Here is a 23,206-nt window from a genome sequence, read left to right on the forward strand (position 1 = left end):
CCTCACTGCAGGAAGGAAGTGGATCCTATAGAGAGAGTGCAGAGGAGATTTACAAGGACATTGCCTGGATTGGAGGGGCAACCTTATGAGAATAGGTTGATTGTACTTGGCCTTTTCTCCTTGGGGCAACAGAGAATGAGAGTTGACCTGATAGAGGTGTATAAGATGATGAGGGGCTTTGATTGTGTGGATACCCAGAGGCTTTTTCCCTGGGCTGAAATAGCCTACACAGGGTGCATAATTTTAAGGTGCTTGGAAATAGATACTGGGGATGTCAGGGGTAAGTTTTTCACAAAGGGAGTGGTGGATGCATGGAATGCACTGCTGCTGGTGGTGGTGGAAGTGGATACAGTAGGGTCTTTTAAGAGCCTCTTAGATGGAGCTTAGAAATATAAAGGGCTAAGCACTAGGGAAATTCTAGCCAGTTTCCAGAGCAGGTTACATGGTCGGCACAACATTGTGAGTGGAAGGGTCTGTAATGTGCTGTAAATTTCTATGTTGCATATTCTGGGGGGGGGGGGGGGGTGAAGAAAGGTTACTAGAAGGAGAAATTGATGTTTTTGTTATCTGGTTGGAGGCTTCCTGGATAGAATATGAGCTGAGTTGCTCCTTCATCCTGAGGGTGGCCTCATTGTGACAGACAGGGAGATCCTGGACTGACATGTCAAAAATGGGAATGGGGATAGGAAATAAATTGGTTGGTCGGTGGGAAATACACTTTTGGCTGATGGAACAGAAGTGCTGGATGAAGCAGTCCCTCAATTTATATTGAGTTTCACTAAAATAGAGGAGGCCGCATCAGAACACTGGATACAGTAGATGACCCCAACAGATTCACAAGTGAAGTGTTGCCTTCCCTAGAAGGACTGTTTGGGGCACTGAATGGAGGTAAAGGAGGAAGTGAATGGGCAGGTATGCAATTCTGTTGCTTGCAGGTATATGTACCAGGAAGGAGATTAATGGAGAGGGACGAATGGACATGGGAATCACAGGGGGAGCGATCCCTGCAGGAAGTGGAGAGTTGGGGAGAGGTAAAGATGTGTTTGCTGGTATGATCCCATTGAAGATGGTGCAAGTGTAGAGAGTAATGTGTTGAATGTGGAGGCTCATGAGGTGGCAGGCGAAGATGAGGAAATCAATCGCTGATATGGTGGTGGGAAGATGTGTTGTGAGTAGATGTCCAGGAAATGGAGGAGATATGGGTGAGGGCAGCATCAGTGGTGGAGAAAGAGAAAGCCCATTCTTTGAAGAAGGAGGGCATCTCTGATGTCCTGGAAAAGAAAGCCTCATCCTCGAAGCAGAGGTGGCAGACAAAGGAACTGAAAAAAAGAATAACACTTTTACAGGGGACAATAGGAAAAGGTAGCCGTGAGAATTGGTAGGTTTATAAAAGATGTGGGTAGACTGTTTCCAGAGATGGAGACAGAGAGATCAAGAAAGGGGAGCGAGGTGTGGGAAATGAGCCAGTAAATTGGAGAAAAAGTTGATGAAAATGACCAGCTCTGCATGGGTGCATGAAGCAGCACCAATGCAGTCATCAATGTAGTGCAGGACGTGTTGGGGAACATTTCCAGAGAAGGCTTGGAACGTGGACTGTGATTTGCCAATGTAGAGGAGGCTGCATTGGGAGCACCAGCTACAAATTATGTTCAGAACTGATTCAATTTGGGGACCACTTTGTTGAAACCTGTTGGAAATTGGGGGACCACTTTGTTGAAACCTGATGGAAATTGGGGGACCACTTTGTCGAGCACCTGCATGCCATCCATCAAAAGCAGAACTTCCTGCTGGCCAACATTTTAAATTTCTATCCCTATTTCCATTTCGATATGTCAGTGCACGGCTTTCTCTTTTGCCGCAATGAGATCACTCTCAGGATGCAGGAGCAATACCTCATATTCTGTCTCCAACCTGCTATCTCCTTCTGTAATTTTTATTTATGTATTTATTATTATTTCCCCACCTCTTCTCTCTTTCATTCCCCACTCTGTCTCTTACCTCTTCTCAGCTGCCTGTCATCTCCCTCCAGGCACCCCACTTTTCCCCTTTCTCCCATGGTCCACAGTCCTCTCCTATTCCTCCTTCTGCGGTCCTTTACCTCTCCCACCCAGCTGGCTTCACCTACTACCGAGTGCGTCCCCTCCCCCCCCCCCCCCCCCCCCCCCTTTACAGAAGATTTAAAGAATAAAAATTCTGGCATCTTCCCCTTTCCGGTCTTGAAGAAGGGTCTCGGCCTGAAACGTCTACATTTCCACATTTTGCATGTGTTTTTGATTTCCAGCATCTGCAGAATCTCGTGTTTTCAGAACTGCTCCTATTTCTGCTTCTTTTTCCTTTGTGAAAGTTTGAAGTATATTTACTCAGTGAATTGTTGCAATCTGCAGTTTCAGTAGTAACTTTCAAAACGGAACTGCATCTCTGAAAGAGAGAGATCCCCTGGAATGTAAAAGGGGAATTGGGCTAATTGTTAGCTTTTTCAGCTAAGAACTATTTCCTGTGCTTAATGTTTCTCTTCACATTGTTTGTACAGCCCATTTTCTCAGTTTAAATTCTGCTTAGTCTGGTGGTATAAGTATTTTGGATTTTATGAATTGGGGGTTGTGACCGGATCCTAAGAGACAAAGGATCGCTGATGTGTGTTTATAATGTATTAGGAGCTACTTTTCTAGATCTGTAGCCGAGTCATGTGATTGTGGATGCAGCAGACTGAATTGTTCTCGGTATCCTTCAGTATCCAACTGTGATGCTAGATTGTGAAGTGGGGCAACGTAGCACGTTGGAACATTGATACCCTTCTAAGAATGATTCATGGATGCATTTGCTTTTAAAGTTGGTGGGTACCTTATGCACTTGTTCTGTAGACATGGGTCTTTATTTTATTTCTGCATTTTAAACTGAATATTTCTTTACTGAAGCTACTTTAAGAGGTATTTTAATACAATTGTAGAAAATCTATAATGAAACCATTTAATCCAACTGGACCAGTCTACAAAGCGCTACCAGCATAAACCCTTCAGGTCACTCACGACTTTTTAAAAAATGAGATGAGAGTTTCAGGCAATGAATTTCAGACCCTACCACTCTCCAGGTTAAAAAAAAATGTACAGTCTTCCTTCTTCTCCCCTCTGATCCGTATATCAATTACTTAAAATCTGTTTTTGATCCCTCTGCTAGGAGAAATAAATCATTCCTATCTATTCCATCTAGGGCCTCTTGTTATTTTATGCAAGTAAGTTTCCCCTCAACTCTCTTGTAGTTTAGATAGGATAATTGTTCATCCTGATAGGATACCACCAGGAATGCAAGTATAGGGAGCAAACTGCCATAATTATAAACCAGTTTAGTTTGTAAATATGGGAATTTTTGGGGTATTCTAGTTTTGGAATTTCTGGGAAATCACAAACAAGGTTTTAACATGACTGAAGGAAGGTAAGTTCAGAGAAGAGGTTGCCATAGATATACTCATGAAATAGAAAAGGACTGACAGACTTTTAATTTTAAAAAAGTGTAACAGTTGCCTCTGTGATAATGATGAACTCAAAGCTTACTTTCAAAATCTCTTTATTCATTGTTTGTACCCTTGAATATTTATTATCTTTTAACATTAAATGCCATTCATTTTAATTGATTATTTCACGTCTTCTGCAGGTATCTTTCCAAGAAACAAGGGCAATGAGGCTCATGTGGATCTTTCTGCACTAGGTTGTGTATACTCCAGAACTACATGAGAAAACTTTTACTGTGATTGAACTCAGAACATGTGCTGAGCACTTTGATAGACACAAATATTTAAAACAAAAACGCCAAAGGGACTTATCAACTGACATACTGCCTGCAACTTTCTTTATCCTTTGGTCTTTCCCCGTGAAAGAATACATTGAACAAAGGACAGCATGCTTCAGCAAAATACTGTCACACTGTGTGAATTCATAGGAACATATTCCTGCTGTGATGTCATTAATCTACTGTATGTCTACGTGTGGCTTCCTTGCTTTGTTGTGAAGCTGGCAGAAAACAGAAGTATGCTAATTGCAGGTTTCTCTTGTATAGAGTAAGTTGCTTCCGTTTATTTTGGTATGCAGTTCTTTCCTGTGTGTGGGTTGGACTATGTAAGTGATAGAATTCCCATGTGAGCAATTTCTGTTTGGCCAAGGTTTTAAAAGAGGGAACATTTAAATATGCTTCCGTGAAATTAACTCCAGTCTATAAGCAGTCTATAAGCAGATAATACACTGCAAATTCCCCATTTCTAAGGAAGGAAGTACTTCGCTCAGTTAAGTTGTATGAAAGTGTAGCACTGGTGTCTCAAACCGGCTCAGAAGTTGGATTGGACTTGGGTTGTAGGGTTCAGTTTCACTTGCCATTCATACCAGAAGGTATGACTTCTCTTTCATTATTGTTCATTACACTGTCGCACCACAAGCCAAATGTTACATTGACAATGTGATTTGCTATGAGGTACTACGGATTCCTCTCCAAAGATTATTCAGGATGAACTATATGGTAAACTCATTTTCTGGGTGTAATGTTTTATGTTTTGAAATCCAGCATTAATTATCCCCTCCAGGGCAGTGCTTCAAATAGGTTGAATTGTAAGGTGCCTGAAGAAACTAGGCTAAAATCAGAACTCTACATTACACAGTGCAGAAATACAAAATGAGCTTTAGCACCACAAAGGAGTGATCTTACATCCTGTCCCCATATTGTTTCTTGCAGATAGTTTTAAAAAGCATGAATTAAAGGATCACGTGTTTCAGTGTCGTATGACACTTTCAAAAGAGTTCGTAAGGTATCAAGAACTTCAGTCTTCTATTGCTGACTGCTCCCAACAGTACAAAGATGGTGGCTTTTGAAGGGGTTCTAGGACCCAAGGAAGGCTTTCAGCATACAGAAGAGTTGGTGCATTCTGTTATTGGGGACACCCTGCAAATACTTGGAGACTGTAGTTCTTTAGTGATGCTCTTCTATCGCCATATTGCTTGGTAATAAAACTGATAAATTAGCAGTTCTTGCAATGAATCTACAAGTCATGGTATATCAAACCTACAAAGGAAATTAACCATATGTTCTGAACAATGCCCTGACCTTACACAAACCTCCCACAGTACCTGCCCTAGCACTGCAGTATAGAGTTGGCAAATCATTGTTTTCTGTAAATCCACATAGATTGCTGTGTCAGGAATTGAAGTCAAAACTAATTAGTTTACGGTTTAGTCTGGCTGACAGGACCAGAAATATTCTGCAGTTTTTTATTTTGATTTCTTCAAAATATTTCTTTTGTTACTGCAGTATGCTTCTCATTCTTTCAAATAAATAACACAGGCATTCCAGGTTGAATTCTGTATTTTTAATAAAGGTTCTTTTTGTAGTGAAGTGTATCAAAAGCTTAAATATCAAGTAAAGCACTTGCTGGGGTTCTTTGGCACAATGTTATTGTTTTAATGGCTTTTTATTATTTGAATATAATGTACTATTTCCTATTTACTTTGAACATCTAGAGCAAGATCCGCTTGTTTATGAATATAATTCAGGAATATTTGCAGGAACAAATAAATTTAAAATAAACAGTATTTGGGAACTGAAGGCTTTACAATACCAACCTAATAACAATCAATACTTGTGCATTGACCATCCACCTGTGTTGTACAAATTTAGAAAGGTACACAGATTGTAAGAAAATTCCTCTTCAAGACGGCTGAATCCTATCCTACATCTAAAAGCCCAGGTTTTAGACCTTCCAGCTTAATGAGACAGCCTTTCATCACCAGTAGTGTAGAGATAGAAGTATTATATATTTCAATGAAATCTTTCATGGTTCATCGAAACTTTGGATAATCCGCCCTATATGATATTCCAACATAGGGGGCAGTTCATTTTGGGAATTACTGTGATGAAACTAAAGTGCACTTCCATTAGGTCAAGTTATCTTCCTTAGGAACAGACCAAAACCAGCAAGAAATGTTTCACCAGAGCCCTGTATAGTTGTATCAAGGCTTTATTACTTTCTTCAAAGTAATCACTTTCCATACCTGCCCATTAGATGATTCTTGCTCATGAATGTCTGAAGTCCCTTGACATAAACCTTCATCTTTTTAAAATGGTATCTCTACCACATTGGGTGTTTTCATGTTTCTCCACATTATATTCAATCTTTATAGGGTATTTGGAACTTTTGGTGTAGGGATGATAAGATCTTGTAGATAAGGGTATTGAGCTGTGAAGGATAACCTGGTAAATTGTGTTGAGATGCAGATTGTCATGATCTACATGGATAGAGAAGCAGGATTTTGGGTTAAATGGCTTTTTCCAGTACCCAATAGAGCTACCTCTTGTTCATCGTTATGTAGGACTCCACAAGAAGAGAAGTATTTTGACAACTAAACATGTTATTCACAGTGAAGAAAGTCATCAAAAATTACAGGAGTTTCTTGAACAGGTGCATAAATGGTCTGAGGAATGGCAAATGGAGTTTATTTTGGATAAGTGCATGATACTGCATCAAGTCAGAAATGCATCAAGCTGCAATGTCTCTAAGAGACCATGTTAAAGAACTGGAGCTGCAGTCATTCCCCTCAATAATAGGTATACTGCTTTGGATACTGTCAGTGGGGACAACCACAGCGACTGGGTGTCTGGCGCTGTGGCTCAGAAAGGAAGGGAAGTGAAGAAGACTGCAGTAGTGACAGGGGTTTCTATAGTTAGAGGAGTAGACACGAGATTCTGAGGACATGAAAGAGACACCGGGGATGGTATGTTGCCTTCCAAGTGTCAGGGATCGGGAGTAGGTTCATGGCATTCTAAAGAGGGAGGATGATCAGCCAGAAGTCTTGGTACATACAGTGCCTGTAAAAAGTATTCACCCCCCTCCCGGAAGATTTCATGGTTTTTTTACACCATTATCACCATGGATTTAATCGGGCTTTTATTGACACTGATCAATAGAAAAAGATTCTTTCATGTCAAAGTGAAAACAGATCTCTACAAAGTGATCTAAATAAATTACAAATATAAAATACAACATTATTGATTGCATAAGTATTCATCCCCTTTAGTATGACACACAAATCATCACTAGTGCAGCCAATTGGTTTTAGAAATCATATAGTTAAATGGAGATTGCTAGGTGCTGTCAAGGTATTTCAATTGATTGGAAAAATACACCAGTATCTGGAAGGTCCAACTGCTGGCGTGTCAGGATCCTGGCAAAAATGACACCAGGAAGACAAAAGAACACTCCAAGCACTCCACAAAAAAAGTTAATGAAAAGCACAAGCCAGGAGATGGATACAAGAAAATTTCCAAGTCACTGAATCTCACTTGGAGTAGTTAAGTCAATCATCAAAAAATGATAAGAATATGGCACAGCTGTAAATCTGCGTACAGCTGATTTACACTCAAGAACTGAGTGACTGCAAGAAGGAGATTAGTGAGGTAGGCCACCAAGAGACCTATGACAACTCCGGAGGACTAACGAACTTCAGTTGCTGAGATGGGAGAGACTGTGGATCCAATTGTTGCCCAGATGCTTCAATTGCAGCTTTATGGGAGAGTGGTAAAGAGAAAGCCACTATTGTAAAGAACTTGCATGAAGTCTTGGCTAGAGTTTGCCAGAAAGTGTGTAGGAGATTGAGGTTAGCTGACAGAAGATTGTATGGTCTGATGAAACCATAATTGAGCTTTTTGGCCATCAGACTAAATGCTATGTTTGGTGTAAGCCAAACACTGCACAACATTAAAAATGTACCATCCCTACTGTAAAGCATACCCTACCAGCAGGCACTGGAAGGCTTGTGAAGGTAGGGGGTAAAATGAATGTAGCCAAATACAGGGAAATCCTGGAGGAAAACCTGATGCAGTCTGCAAGAGAGATTTTCCAGCAAGATAATGACCCCAAGCAAAAAGCCAGAGTTACACAGTAATGGCGTACAAACAGCAAAGTTAATATCCTGGAGTGGCCAAGTCGGAGCCCAGATCTCAGTTCAATTGAGAATTTGTGGCTAAACTTCAGTGAAAGGCTGTGCACTCATGATCCCAATGCAATCTGGCAAAGCTTGAGCAGTTTTGTTAAGAAGAATTGCAGTGCCCAGCTTTACTGTCCATACAGATTGATATTGCTGCCAAAGGTGCATCTACTAAATACTGACTTGAAGGAAGTGAATATGCAAGCAATTAGTTCGTGTTTTATATTTGTAATTAATTTAAATCAATTTGTAGTCTGTTTTCACTTTGACATAGAATAAAAGAGGATTTTTCTGTTGATCAGTGTCAAAAAAGCAAAATTAAATATACTGTGATCCAATAAAGCATGAAAATTTCCAAGGGGGGGTGGTGAATACTTTTTATAGGCACCAGTGGAAAAGGGTGTAGGTCCTGAAGAGAGAATTTAGAGAGCTGGGTAGAAAAACAGCACCTGAAGAATTAGTGCAGGAGGCAGGGTTCTAGATTCTTGGATCATTGGAATCTCTTCATGGAAAGGTATGACCTGTTTTTTTTAAAAAAAGGGAACAGGTTACACTTGAACCCAAAGGGGACCAATATCCAAGCAGGAAGCAGTTGGGGAGGTTTTAAACTAAATTAGTTGCAGGATAAGAACCAGAGTGCTAGGGTTGAGGAAGGGGCCGTTGGTATACGACTTGATGCATTGTGCATTGAAATTGTCAGGAAGAACAGGCAGATGCTAAGGCAAAATTGCTTTCAATGGGATAAATTGCAGTGTAACATGGAAACAAAATCAAAAAGGGTGATGAATAGAGGATTAAAGATGTTATATTTGAATGCATGTAGTATATGGAATAAGATCTTGAGGCACATCTAGAGATTGGTAGGTATAATGACATCACTGAGTCATTATAAGATCATAGTTGAGAGCTTAACATTCATGGATACAGACTATAAAAAGGACAGGCAGATAGGCAGAAGAGGTGGGATGCTCTATTGGTAAAAAAAAAGATTATATGCTTAGAAAAAGATGGCATAGATTATAAGATGTCGAATCATTGTGGGTGGAGTTAAGGAACTGTGAGGGTTAAAAGAAAAGACCCTGATAGGAGTTATTTATAGGCTTCCAAACAGTAATGATGAGGACTACAAACTTCAAAGGCTGTCAAACAGATGTCAGAAATGCAATGTTACAATAATCAAGGAGGATTTCAGTATGCAAGTAGATTGAGAAAGATTGAAACTGGATCACAAGAGATCGAATTTGTGGAAGGCCTAATTATAGCAGCTTGTGGTTGAGCCCAGTAGAGGAAAGGATATTCTGGATTGAGTGTTGAGTGATGAACCAGATTTGATTAGCGAGCTTAAATTAAAGGAACCCTTAGGAGACCATGAGCAGTTAGGAACCCTTAGGAGACTATGAGGTAGTGACAACGTTTCGGGCCGAAACCCTATCACCCTCCTGATGAAGGGTTTCGGCCCGAAAGGTTGTCACTACCTCCTCCCATAGATGCTGTCTGGCCTGCTGAGTTCTGCCAGCGTTTTGTGTTTTTATTTATTTCCAGCATCTGCAGATTCACTCGAAGGCCAGTGATTGTTGTTTACTTGGATTTTTACAATGCCTTAATAAGGCGTTGCACTTGAGACAGCTAAGCAAGATACAAGCCCATGGTGCTACAAGACAGATGCTAGTGTGAATAGAGTATTGGCTGGCAAAGAGCAACCTATATTGGTTGGCTGCCAGTGATTAGTGGGGTCAGTGGCGGGACTTCTTTTTTACATTATAGGTCAATGATTAAGATGACGGAATTAATCGCTTTGTTGCCAGTTTTGTGGATGATACAATGATAGGTGGAGAGGCAGGTAGTATTGAGAAAGTAAGCAGTCTACAAAAATTCTTACGTTGGGAGAATAGGCAAAGAAGTAGCTGATGGGATATAGTGTAGGGAAGTGTATTCTTTAGTAGAAAGAATAAGGGCATAGATTATTTTCTAAGCTGCAGAAATATAAAAGCAAGGATATAATGCTGAGGCCTGAAAAGGCATTGGTCAGACTGTACTTCCGAGTATTATGAGCAGGTTTGGTCTCCTTATTTAAGAAAGGATATGCTGGGATTGGAGAAGGCCCAGAGGAAGTTCATGAGAATGATTCCAGGAATGAAAGGGTAAACGGCTCTGGGCCTGTACTCACTGGTATTTAGAAGAATGAAGGGGGAGTCTCATTGAAACCTGTCGAACTTTGAAACACCTAGATAGGGTGGACATGGAGAATGGAGGTCTAGAACGAGCGATCACAGCTTCAGAATAGTACATCCCTTTAGAACAAGAAAGGAGGAGGAATTCCTTTAGCAGAGGGTGGTGAATCTGAAATTCATTGCCACAGATAGCTGTGGAGGCCAAGTCCACAGCTATGTTGGAACAGCAGAGCAGACTTGAAGGGTTGTAATTGTGGCTAGTGGATATGTGGAATGAGCAGTCAGAGAGAGCTGTAGAGTTGGGTACAACAATGGGCTTTAAATGACATTTTGATAGGTGCATGGATAGGTAACATTTAGACGGATATGGACCAAGGACAGTCAAATGGGATCAGTTCAAAATAACCATTGGTTGGCATGTGTGGGTTGGGGTTAAGGGACTGCTTCTGTGCTGTGACTTAAAATACTATGTCTAGTTGTGTAAAATTCAACAGTGCCGCCAATAGATGGCAGCCTGTGCAAGCTGACTGGTTTCATTGATTCCTCAGGAAGGATATGAACAAACTATATTTGTAACAACACCAGATGTTAATCTAGACCAAATTTAATAGCACAATAGTGTTTTAAACATTTTGTGTTCCTGGGTATCATCTTTATTCGCCTGTATTTGCAGCTCTATTATCCAGGAGGTAAAAAAAGGAATGGATCAGATTTAATAGCCATGTCCCTTGATTAAATGTTCATGTTTGAAAACAAAGAGCTTCTGCCTCAAAAGCTGACCATCACCTGCTCATTTTCTATATAACCTAATTGTCCCTATGAAATTTTTAAAGAAAACCTGAGGGGCAACTTCCTCACATAGGCTGGTAGGTATAAGATCGAGTTGCGAGACAGAGCAATAGAGGTGGGTACAACTCCAACGTTTAGACATTTTGACAGCTGCTTGGATAGGAAACTTTTCTAAGGATTTGAGCCAAGCACTGGCAAATGGAACTAGATCAAGCAGTCATTTTGGTATGCATTTTGGACTACAGTTCACCATTCAACACCATAATTCCCTCCAGGCTAGACAATATGCTCAGAGACCTCAGCCTTCACCCTGCCTTGTGTAGCTGGATCCCGGACTCCCTGTCAGATCACTGGTAGGTGGTAAGAGTTGGCTCCCTCACCTCTGCTCCCTGACCCTCAACCTAGGTGCCTCTCAGGGCTGTGACCTAAGCCCCCTCCTTGACTCTTTGTACACCCATGATAGTGTCACCAGCCATAGCTCCAATCTGCTAATTGAATTTGCTGATGACACTACACTGATTGGCCTAATCTCAAATAATAATGAGGCGGCCTACAGAGAAGAAGTCATTACCCTGACACAGTGGTGTCAAGAAAACAACCTCTCCCTCAATGTCGCAAGAACAAAGGAGCTGGTTGTGGATTACAGGAGGAATGGAGACAGGCTAACCCCTATTGAGTTCAATGAATCTGGGACTAAGAGGGTGAACAGCTTTAGGTTTCTCGGTATACACATCACTGAGGATCTCATATGGTCTGTACATATTGGCTGTGTGGTGAATAAGGCACCAAAGACGATTGAGGAAATTTGGGGTTGTATTGAGAGTATCCTGAGCAGCTGCATTACTGCTTGGTTCAGAAATTGCATCACCTCAGATCGTAAGACCCTGCAGTGGATAGTGAGGGCAGTTGAAGGGATCATCGGGGTCTCTCTTCCCGCTATTACAGACATTTACACTATACACTGCATCCGCAAAGCAAACAGCATTGTGAAGGACCCCACACACCCCTCATCTCCCTCCTACCATCTGGCAAAAGGTACTGAAGCATTTGGGCTCTCACGGCCTGTCTGTGCAACAGTTTCTTCCCCCAAGCCATGAGACTTCTCAATACCCAGAGTCCAGTCTGACACCAACTTACTTACATACACACACACACACACACACACCCTGCAATTTCTGCTCATTTCTTTCTCAATTCCTGCTAAAACATTGTCTACATTTACTATTATATTGTAATTTCCCTTTACTGTGCCTATTGTCTTGTTTATTAATTATTGTACTGCCCTGCACTGTTTTGTGCACTTTATGTAGCCCCATGTAGGTCTGAAGTCTAGTGTAGTTTTGTGTTATTTCATGTAGCACCAGGGTCCTGGAGAAACATTGTTTCATTTTTACTGTGTACTGCACCAGCAGTTATGGTTGAAATGACAATAAAAGCAACTTGGCTTGAGATGAGTTGGGCTGAAGGGGTTATTTCTGTGCTGTATGATGTATGCCTCTTACAATGTTATGTACGGTTGTGTAAAATTCAACATTGCCACAACTAGATGGCAGTTAGTGCAAGCTGGCAAGGTCTCATTGATTTCTCGGGACAAGGGTGTGAACAGCAGTTCTATTTCTAATGACACTGGTGCAAAACAAATTTAAAAGCACAATGTCATTTTATATTTTTTGGGTTTCCAGATTTCATCTTTATTCACCAGTATCCAAGCAGCTTTATTACCCAGCTGGTAAAGAAAAATGGATTAGATTTAATAACTATGACCCCATGGTTAAACGTTCCTGTGTGAAACCTGGGTAAAACAAAAAGCTCAATCATTTTGGATATAATGTTGTATGCAACATTGTGGACCCTTTGCGTTGTAGGAATTAGGTGAAAGCGGAGAACGAGGAGGAATTCTTGTTGTACTAAGGTCATTAGTTTAGAGAAGGATTGATTTTTGCTGAAGATTCTTTACAACGAGAGGAGATCTCACTGAAACTAACAAAATTCTCAAAGAGCTTGACTGGTTGAGCAGTCTAGGACCAGAGCACACAGTTTCATAATAAGGTCGTTTAATCTTGAAGTGAAGAGAAATTTCTTCTTTCAGAAGGTGAGAAATTTTGTAATCCTCAGTGCTGGAGGGCCGTGTAGGCTGAGTCATTTTGTTCATCCTGAACAGAGGATGGATCTGCCTGCTGGCGGTGTACTGGCATCCACGCCATTCTTCGAGGTGCATGGTCCTGGGTTTGAATCAAGTTGGCTCCTTGTATGTTTTCCTTCTGTGCTGGGTTGAGCATGGAGCTAGCAACTCGGCTTCTTAAGAAACAAACAAGTGCTAAAGAAATGACAAGGTCATCTCCCAGTGCCCCGCAAGGAGCAGAGAGGAACAGCAAAAGAATAGATCTAGAAAGAAAAATTCAAACAGCACTGAAACAGACTCTATGGCTACCTCCTTCATGCTGACCAAAATTCACATCTAAGTTTGTTCCAGTTGCCCATGTTTAGCCCATATTGCTCTGAGCCTTTCCTGGCCGTCTACCTGTCAAAGTACTGCTTGAATGCTGAATACGATGTGCCTCAATCACTCAACTATTTCTGGGCATTAAGAGATCCAAGGGATAAAGGTATAGTGCAGAGAAATGGTGTTGAGGTAGATGATCAGCCATGATCTTGGTGAATTGCAGAGCAGGCACAAGTGGATGAATTGATCTAGTCTTACTCCTATTATATTCTTATGCCCTCTCTAATTTGCTGCAATAGGTGTATGAGGGCAAGAGAATAAATGGTCATGCTGGCCAACAGTTATTGTACATATTCCAACTCACCAGCCCCTCTTTCAACAGTCCACACAAAGCCAGTTAGACTTCAAAAAAATCCCGAGCAAGAAAGGGAAAAAAATAAACATAAATCTCAATCATGCAGAAAGCCATTGAGATCCTTGCTCTAAAAATGCTGGGTGATCTCAGTAAGACAGACAGCATCTATGGAGGAGAATAAACAATGATTTTGGCTGACAGCTTTCATCAGGACTGGAAAGGAAGGGGCAGAAACTTCTGCGTGATAATGGTGGGGGTGGGGGTGGGAACTTGGAATGAAAACATCAGCAACTTAATCACGGGGTCCACAAGACTAAAGTGAGAATGCAGGGTAGCTGCTTCTCAGATGAAGTAGCTGTGCTCGGCTGATTCATGAAAGGGCCAAGACAGTCACTAGACCAATGTTGCCAAGTAAATAAAGCAAAGTTGAATCATACTAACATGGACCACAATGTCTGCTTGGGTACCTTTGGTATTTGGAGCACAGCAAAGAACCTGCTGGAAGGACTCAGCAGATCAAGCAGAATTAGTTGGAATACAGGAAAATGGTGACATTTCAGTTCAAAAACCCGCATCTGGAATTTCTAGATTTGCCTATTCACAATGAACAAATCCTCTGATGATTATGTCTCCCAAGCTTCTTTCTTTCTCTCTTTTGTGCTCACCAGATTGCTGAGTGATTGGAACTCCTAAATCACTGACATCCAAATCACTCCACAAATCTTCCATAACCATTCAAGCGATTGATTTTTAAAGAAGGGTGTTGTAAATTACTATTACAGAGCACCTTGCTTCAAGAACCTCATTTCATGTCTCCTCTGACTTCTCAACTTGTCAAGCATCAAAATCACTTAATATAAAACGAACACAACTCTTTGTAGAGAGCTTCTACTTTTGTTGCTCTCAATTATAAGGTACCAGATGGTGATTCCTTGCTTGTATATTATCTGCTCAGTGATAATGGTCACATCTTCATTCAAATTCATAATAAATCACCACATTTTTATTTCGTACCATACATCTTTAGGAGTCTTTAAAATTGATGATGCCCAGTTATAGATGAACTATTCACAGAGATCATTTGGATCATCGTTCTACTCTGCCATGTGATCATGGCTGATTTATTTACCATCTCAACCCCATTCTCCCTTTAACCTTTCATGCTTTTACTGGTCGAGAATATTATCCACCAGTGCTCAAATGTCAAATGTCAGGAATCCTTGACATTCTGTGCCACCTATGAATTCTTTCTCTATTCTGCTGGAATATGAGGCTGTTGAACAGGAAACTCCACCACCCAATGACTTGGCCTCCATAGTGTTCTGTGATAATGAATTCCACAGATCCACTATCTTCCTCAAATCTGTTCTAAAGAGATGTCCTATTCCCTCTGGTCCCAGACTGTCCCAGTATTTGAAATATCTTCTCCCAGGTCCGCTGTAGATTGGCCTTTCAAGCAGGGAAACAGGAGTTTAGTTCACTGAGTCAATGCTGAAAATCAAGCACTCATGTACACTAATCCTTCCTACCTGGTTTTTTCTTCCCTGGTTTGCCTTTTCTATCCCCACCCTCTTCTGGCTCCATCTGCCCATCAGGGTGTGGGAAGTTACTGGAGATGGAGTGGAGAGGTTGGTGGAGTTTCCTGTTCAACAGCCTCATATTCCAGCAGAATAGAGAAAGAATTCATAGGTGGCCCAGAATGTCAAGGATTCCTGACATTTGAATTTAAAGAGAATTTACAATGTGGAAGGAGCAAAACATAAAAAGACATATTGTTAAGTTTTATTGGTAGAAAACACCAGTGAATAAAGAGGTCTATGTGAAGTATAGCTTTCAATAGGTACACTTAATGTCAGAGAAATGTATACAATATATATCCTGAAATGCTTCTTCTTCGCAAACATCCATGAAAACAGAGGAGTGTCCTAAAGAATGAATGCCAGTTAAATGTTAGAACCAAGTCCTCCCCAGCTCTCCCTCCCTCGTGTAAGGAGCAGCAAAGCAATGTCACCCCCTCCCCACCAGCAAAAAAAGCATCAGCACACCCACTGAGCACTGAAGCATGCAGCAAAGCATCAATAAAGACACAGACTTGCAGTACTCCAAAGATTATTCACTCACCTGGTAATTCAACATACCACAGGCTCTCTCTCCCTAATAAGGGAAAAAGAGGTGTCCCTGTTTCATAGCGAGAGGGCATACATAACAAACAATTTGCTGATTTATGGTGTTAAAATCTGTTGTGTTGTTTCTTCTGAGCTCTGTGCCCAAAGAACTCAGGTCTCGAGGCATACAGCCAGCTTGCTACTTTCAACCTTCTGTCTCCCACGACACACCAGTTTTCTGCGGCAGCACTGACCTTGAGTCTGCCCTTCTCCAGAGCCACAAAATCCCGGAACCCTGAAGGTGCGCTGGCCTTCTAGGCCACGTCCTTGGCATACTGAATAGTGGCCTGTTGTGAGACCCCGAGAGCGGGTCCCATTTTTGTAAAGAACCAAAGTCAGTGTGTAACTGCAGGTCAGGGTCCTGAAAAGAAACTTGAAAGGGAAAAATAGAGATGTTAAGTATTAAAATAGAGCTGTTTCCAAGGATTCAAGCAAAGGAGTTGCCATTAGGTGCCATCGTCCTCCTAAGCACTGCTATAAACACTATTAGTCCAGATGGCCTGTTACTTTTCTGTAAAATTATCCATTATGTTTTGTAGTAAATACCATAATATTGATATCATTTCTCTGCTTGAATGAATGCTTCTGCCAAACCCTTCTTTCCACTTCGTGTTCCTACAGATTAATTCCAAAGTGATCCCCATTCTCCACCCCCACTATCAATTTGTGTTATTCTTCTAATAAATTTTACTGCTTTGAGCTAATTTGACACTGAAGTCATTAAAATGAATAATTCTAGCTGATGAGGCTGTTTTAATGATTATGGAATTTTTCCTTACAACATAGTTTTGGAAAGTTGGAAGCACTCTGCTTTAATGTTCAGGCACACAATGTGAGCTTCAAGAACAGAGACCCAAGAGGTTCTGAAGATGCTGGAAGTCTTGAGCATCACACACAATATAACAAACTCAGCAGGTGAGGCAGCAATTGTGGAGGGAAATTAACAGTCCCGATGAAGGGCCTCATTCCGAAAATCACTTCTTTCATCACGCTGCCTGATGTGCTGAGTTTCTCTAGCACTTTGTGCGTCAGGATCAAAAATGGTCTTGGAATAAAGCTTCTTTTACCTTTGACATCTAGGTCAGGTATATTACTTGCAAATATACATTTTTGTAATGGCTTTATTAACAATACAGAATAGACTTAAAAGCAAAATAAATACCCACAGATGCTGGAAATCCAAAATAAAGCAGAAATACTCAATAGGTTAGTCAACGCCTGTGGAGAGGAAAGCATATGTGTTTCCAGTTGATGACCTTTCATTAGAACTGGGAAAAGTGAAGGAATGTGTTTTTCAAGTTGCAGATAAATGGAGGGACATGAAGGCAGAAGGACTATCGGCAATAGAGTGGGAAAATAGAAGATATTTCCAGGAGATAGAAAAGGCATGTCAGAAAGGCAATGTCATGATAATCATTAGGGATTTTAACATGAAAGTGGATTGGGAAAACCAGGTCAGTACTTGACCTCAAGAGAGAACTTGTAGAATGTCCATGGGATGGCTTTTTAGAACAACTCGTTGCTGAGCCCACTAAGGGATTAGCTATGGTGGATTGGATGTTGTTCAATGATCCCAAGGTGATAAGAGAGCTTAAGGTTAAGGAACCCTTAAGGAACAGTGATCACAATATGATTGAGTTCACATTGAAATTTGAAAGGGAAAAATATAAAATCCAGTGTGTCGGTATTTCAGTGGAATACCGTAAAGGAGATTATAATAGCATGAGAGAGAGCAAGAGAGTGAAACTTTTTTGATCAGGGACCTCGATAGAACCCCAGCCACCTTGGAAAGTTAAAACATAGACATTAAAGGGACGATTTTAAGCAGTTTCCACGCTCAAAGAGGCAACAATTTGATGCCATCATAACTCTGCCCAATATACAAACTGGAAAGGCTGGTTATCTGAAGCTGTTGACTTCAATGTCAAGTCCTGAGCAACACATCAAAAAATAATTTCAGTGTCCCGTGCGTTTTTGATGAGAACCATTTTTCTCTGTAAAGGAAGCATACTTGCTTCACCCCACCCCCTCCGGTCTTCTCCTATCATTTCACATTTCCCCCTCCCCCTCCCCCTCCTACATTCAAATCTCTTACTATATTTCCTTTCAGTTAGTCCTGACTAAGGGTCTCGGCTTGAAATGTCGACAGTGCTTCTCCCTATAGATGCTGCCTGGCCTGCTGCGTTCCACCAGCATTTTGTGTGTGTTGCTTGAATTTCCAGCATCTGCAGATTTCCTCCTGCATACTTGCCTGATGTTGCCTTTGGAGCCTGAAACATTAAAGCGTTTTCAACTTCCATTCTTTTTCATAAGAAACAAAAGGGCAATCGGTTCACTGGTTAGCATTCTTCAGAACATGACTATTTGCCCAACAAACTCGAATGAGTCAGTTTGGCCCTACAAAGAGATCTAGGAGTCCTTGTTCATCAGTCACTGAAGGTGAATGAGCAAGTGCAGCAGGCAGTGAAGGCGGCTAATGGAATGTTGGCCTTTTTTACAAAGGGAATTGAGTACAAGAGCAAGGAAGTCCTCTTGCATTTGTACAGAGCCCTGGTGAGACCACACCTGGAGTATTGTGTACAGTTTTGGTCTCCAGGGTTAAGGAAGGACATCCTGGCTGTAGAGGAGGTGCAGCGTAGATTCACAAGGTTAATTCCTGGGATGTCAGGACTGTCTTACACAGAGAGGTTAGAGAGACTGGGCTTGTACATGCTGGAATTAAGGAGATTGAGAGGGGATCTGATTGCAACATATAAGATTATTAAGAGATCGGACAAGATAGAGGCAGCAAATATGTTCCAGATACAGGGAGAGTCCAGTACCAGAGGGCACGGTTTGAGAATAAGGGGTAGGTCATTTAGGACAGAGTTAAGGAAAAACTTGTCTCCCAGAGAATTGTGGGGGTCTGGAATGCACTGCCTCAGAAGGCAGTGGAGGCCAATTCTCTGGATGCTTTCAAGGAGGAGCTAGATAGGTATCTTATGGATAGGGAAATCAAGGGAGATGGGGACAAGGCAGGAACCGGGTATTGATAGTAGATGATCAGCCATGATCTCAAAATGGCGGTGCAGGCTCAAAGGGCTGAATGGTCTACTTCTGCACCTATTGCCTATTGTCTACTCTCACCTCTTACATGTAATGTGTGTGAGAGAAGACACAGAAGGTAATTTTCCACATGTGGGGAAAAAGCAAAGCTAAAGCCCATTGATAAAGAACATTCACCAAGAAATCAAAGGAAATTAGAACATAGAACAGCAAACATAGGAACTGATTCCTCACCGCATGATGTCTGTCCCAAGCTTGAGGCCAAATTAAAATAGTCCCTTCTACCTGCTCATGACCCATATCCCACCATTCTCCGCACATTCATGCACTTATCTAAGAGGCTCTTAATTTGATTTACCGTATCCGTCTCCTACGCTTCCTCTGTAGTATGTTCCAGGAACCTGTGCAAAAACATGCCTCACATATCTTTGTTAGAATTCTCCCCTTTCACCTTAGAGCTATAAGACCATAGGATATTGGAACAGAATTAAGCCATTCAGCTCACTGTCTTCTTTACCATTCAATCACGTCTGTTTTTTTCCTCCCGCAATCCCATCCTCCTGCTTCTCCCCCATAACCTTTGACACCCTTACAAATCAGGAGTTTATCAATCTCTGCTTTAAATATACCCAATAACCTTGCCCTTACAGCCACCTGTGGCAATAAATTCCACAGATTCACCACCCTCAGGCTAAATAAATTCCTCCTCATCTCTGTTCCAAGGGAATGTCCTCTATTGTGAAACTGTGCACTTTGGTCCTATTGGAAGCACCCTCTCCATGTCTACTCTATCTAGACCTTTCAGGTGAAGGCTAGGAAATGGGGTTGAGGAGGAGGGGAAAAAAAAGGTTCAGCTATGATTGAATGGTGGAGCAGACTCAATGGGCCGAATGGCTTAATTCTGCTCCTATATCTTATGGTCTTTCAAAATTTGTTAGGTTTCAATGAGATCCTCTCCTCATTCTAAATTCCAGCAAATACAAGTCAGAGCTATCAAATGTTCCACGTACATTAACCCTTTCATTTCCTGGATCCTAATCATAAGCCTTCTCTGGACTTCCTCCAATGCCAACGTATCTTTTCTTAGATACAGAGCTCAAAACTCTTCACAACACTCCAAATGTGGTTTGACCAATGCCTTATAAAGCCTCCGCCTTTATATTCTAATCTTCTCAAAATGAATGTTAACATTGCATTTGCCTTTTTTAGTATTGACTTAACCTACTTTAACCTTATGCAAGTTCTGTACTTGGACTCCTAAGGCCTTCTAGTATTTAATATATCTTCCCATGACCTAAACTTCTCAATATTATGAACTTCTGTCAGTTTTCCTCACAGCATCCAATGACTCAGGAGGAAACAAAAACAATCCAAGCCTTTGCAAATTCTCCGATATGTAGTAGACCCTAATACAGGTAACATCCAGCTGAACCTCTTATGTGTCCCTTCCTAAGCCTCCACATTCTGTCTGAACTGGAGATGACCAGAAATGCACACAATAATCCATCCGCAGATAAATCAATGTTTTATACATTTGCCATGTTTATTTTTTGACTCTGATACCTTCTTACCTTGACTGATGAAGATAAACATGCTGTACACCTTCTTTACCATAATGCCAAATGACCATAAGATATAGGAGCAGAATTAGGCCATTTGGCCCATCAAGTCTTCTGTCATTTCATCATGGCTGATCCAATTTCCCTCTTAGTCCCAACTTCTTGCCTTCCCCCAGTATCTCTTCAATCATTACAAATCAAGAATCTATTAACATCTGACTAAGGTATACATAATGACTTGGCCTCATCAGCTGCTTGTGGTAATGAATTCCACAGATACACCACCGTCTGGCTAAAGAAATTCCTCCTTATCTCTGTTCTAAAATGATGCCTCTCTATTCTGAGGCTGTGTCCTCTGGTCTTAGTCACTACAGGAAACTTCTTCTCTGCATCCACTCTATCAAGGTCTAGCTTAATTTCATGTTCCTTCTTTACCTTCTTATTGGCTTTAGTTGCCTTCTGTTGGTTTTTAAAAGCTTGCCAATCTTCTTAACATCCCACAAATCTTTTCTCTATTATATACTCTCTCTTTGGTTTTTATGTTGGCTTTGACTTTCACTTGTTAGCCACGGTTGTGTCATCTTTCCTTTAGAATACTTCTTTCTCTTTGGAATGTATTTATCCCGTGCCTTCCAAATTTCTCCTAGCAATTCCAGCCATTGCTGCTCTGCTGTCATCTCTGTCAGTGTTCTTTTCCAATCAATTTTGGCCAACTCCTCTCTCATGCCTCTATAATTCCCTTTACTCCACTGTAATACTGATACATCTGACTTCAGCTTTACCATCTCAAATTTCAGGGTGAATTTGATCATGTCCTGATCACTTTCACCTCAGGGTTCTTTTGCCTTAAGCTTTCTGATCAATTCTGGTTCATTGCACAACACCCAATCCAGAATAGCTGATCCCCTAGTGGACTCAAACACAAGCAGCCCTAAAAATCCATCTTGTAGGCACTCTAGAAGTACCCACTCCTGGAATCCAGCAACATTTTCCCAATCTACCTACATATTAAAACCCTCATGACAATTGTGATATTGTCCTTTTGGCATGCATTTTCTATCTCCCGTTGTAATTTGTAGACCACATCCTTACTAGTCTGTGAGTCTGTATAGAACTCCCATCAAGGTCTTTTTACCCTTGCTCTATCCACAATGATTCAGCACCTTCCGACGCTATGTCACCTCTATCTAGAATTTATGTGCATTTGGAGAAGCATTGTCTGACTAGAAATCGTCAACATAGCTTTGTGAGGGGCAGGTCATCCTTCACAAGCCTGATTGAATTCTTTGAGAATGTGACAAAGCACATTGATGAAAGAAGAGAGATTTAAGATTCAAGATTATTTATAGCTACTTCCTGTACACAAGTACAAAAGAGAAAGAAATCATTGTTTCTTTGGATTTGATGCAGCACAAAAAAACCTGCACAAAATATAAAGAACACAATAAAAATATTTACAACTTTCTAAGCCCACTATGGTTCTGTCTAGTCTTAAACCCGCTTTTCAATTTACTGAATCAGACAAAAGCTGGGTATCAAATTAGAAACAAGATGAATTATACCCTGACATACCATCTACACATGGATGATTTGAAATTATACTGTACACTCCAGTAAAGCTAAAACACATTTTTCGAAAGATATAAACATGATCTTTGGACTGGATAAGTGTAAAACATCAAACATGAAGAAAGGTACTACGGAGCTACAGGAATATAAAACAGAGCAGCAGGATACAACACAACCGATGGATGAATATGAAACATATAAGTATCTGGGATATCAGCAAGCAAAGAAAGTAGATCTTAGTGTGATGAAGGGAAAACTTTTGACGGAATTTTCTTCAAGGCTTAAGAAATTCTGCCAAACAGAGCTCGACAGTAAAAATATAACAAAGGCAATGAACACTTCCGCTATACTCATATTAGCATATTCTTTTGGCATAATATCTTGGTCTGAAACTGATCTGGAAAGTTTACAACGAAAAATAACTGAAATGACAAATTTCAGAAAAAACTCTGTAGAATTGATCATGCTTAGACTAACACTACCTAGGACAGGAGGAAGAAGAGGAATAACAGGTATTAAATTTTTCACAACACACTGATAAAACTTCTAAGGATTTATTTTCATCAACAAAAACAAGATTCAGCACTCCAAGTGAGCATATGCAAGTTCTGATAAAAGGTATACTACACAAAACTGAAATGAGAGCACAACCCCAGAAAAATGAAGACATTTTCCTGACGAAGGGTCTTGGCCCGAAATATCGACTGTACTTCTTCCTGTAGATGTGATGCACCATCAATAACTCACTCTGAGACGTAGGCGAGATATCGGCTTTTATTGACTGGAAGAAGGAACCAGGAGTGAGTGTCTATCATACAAGGTCCTGGAGAATGAGGCCGATCTTCAGGCCGCAGGTCTCCTTTATACAGGGGCCTGTGGGAGGAGCCACAGGAGCAGTCAGCAGGGGCGTGTCCCAACAGGCACATAGTTCACCACAAGATGCTCTCTGGCCTGCTGCGCTCCACCAGCATTTTGTCTGTTGCTAGACATTATCACTATGGAAGAAAAAGTTAACCAATGGAAAAGCATGACCTTCCATGGAAGACATCCGTACAATCTGAGCAGACTAGGTGTTGACAAGGAAATGTTGAACACCTGGCTCAGGATTGAAGGCCTCTTCCCAGAAACAGAAGAGTTCCTTGTGGCAAT

General features: G+C 41.0%; 1 protein-coding gene across 2 annotated transcripts in view; it reads left to right on the forward strand.

Moving 5' to 3' along the window:
• Positions 1-5,337, forward strand: part of LOC132405302 (ubiquitin-like domain-containing CTD phosphatase 1) — a 49,316-nt gene extending 43,979 nt beyond the window's left edge. For both annotated transcript variants that reach the window (XM_059989996.1, XM_059989995.1), the window contains exon 11: positions 3,649-5,337. In XM_059989996.1, coding sequence (XP_059845979.1) covers positions 3,649-3,676 — 28 coding nt within the window. In that variant the 3' untranslated portion in view covers positions 3,677-5,337. The remainder of the gene's footprint in view (positions 1-3,648) is intronic.
• Positions 5,338-23,206: the final 17,869 nt, after the last annotated feature.

This window comes from Hypanus sabinus, chromosome 15 (genome assembly GCF_030144855.1).
Source record: "Hypanus sabinus isolate sHypSab1 chromosome 15, sHypSab1.hap1, whole genome shotgun sequence".
NCBI lineage: Eukaryota > Metazoa > Chordata > Chondrichthyes > Myliobatiformes > Dasyatidae > Hypanus > Hypanus sabinus.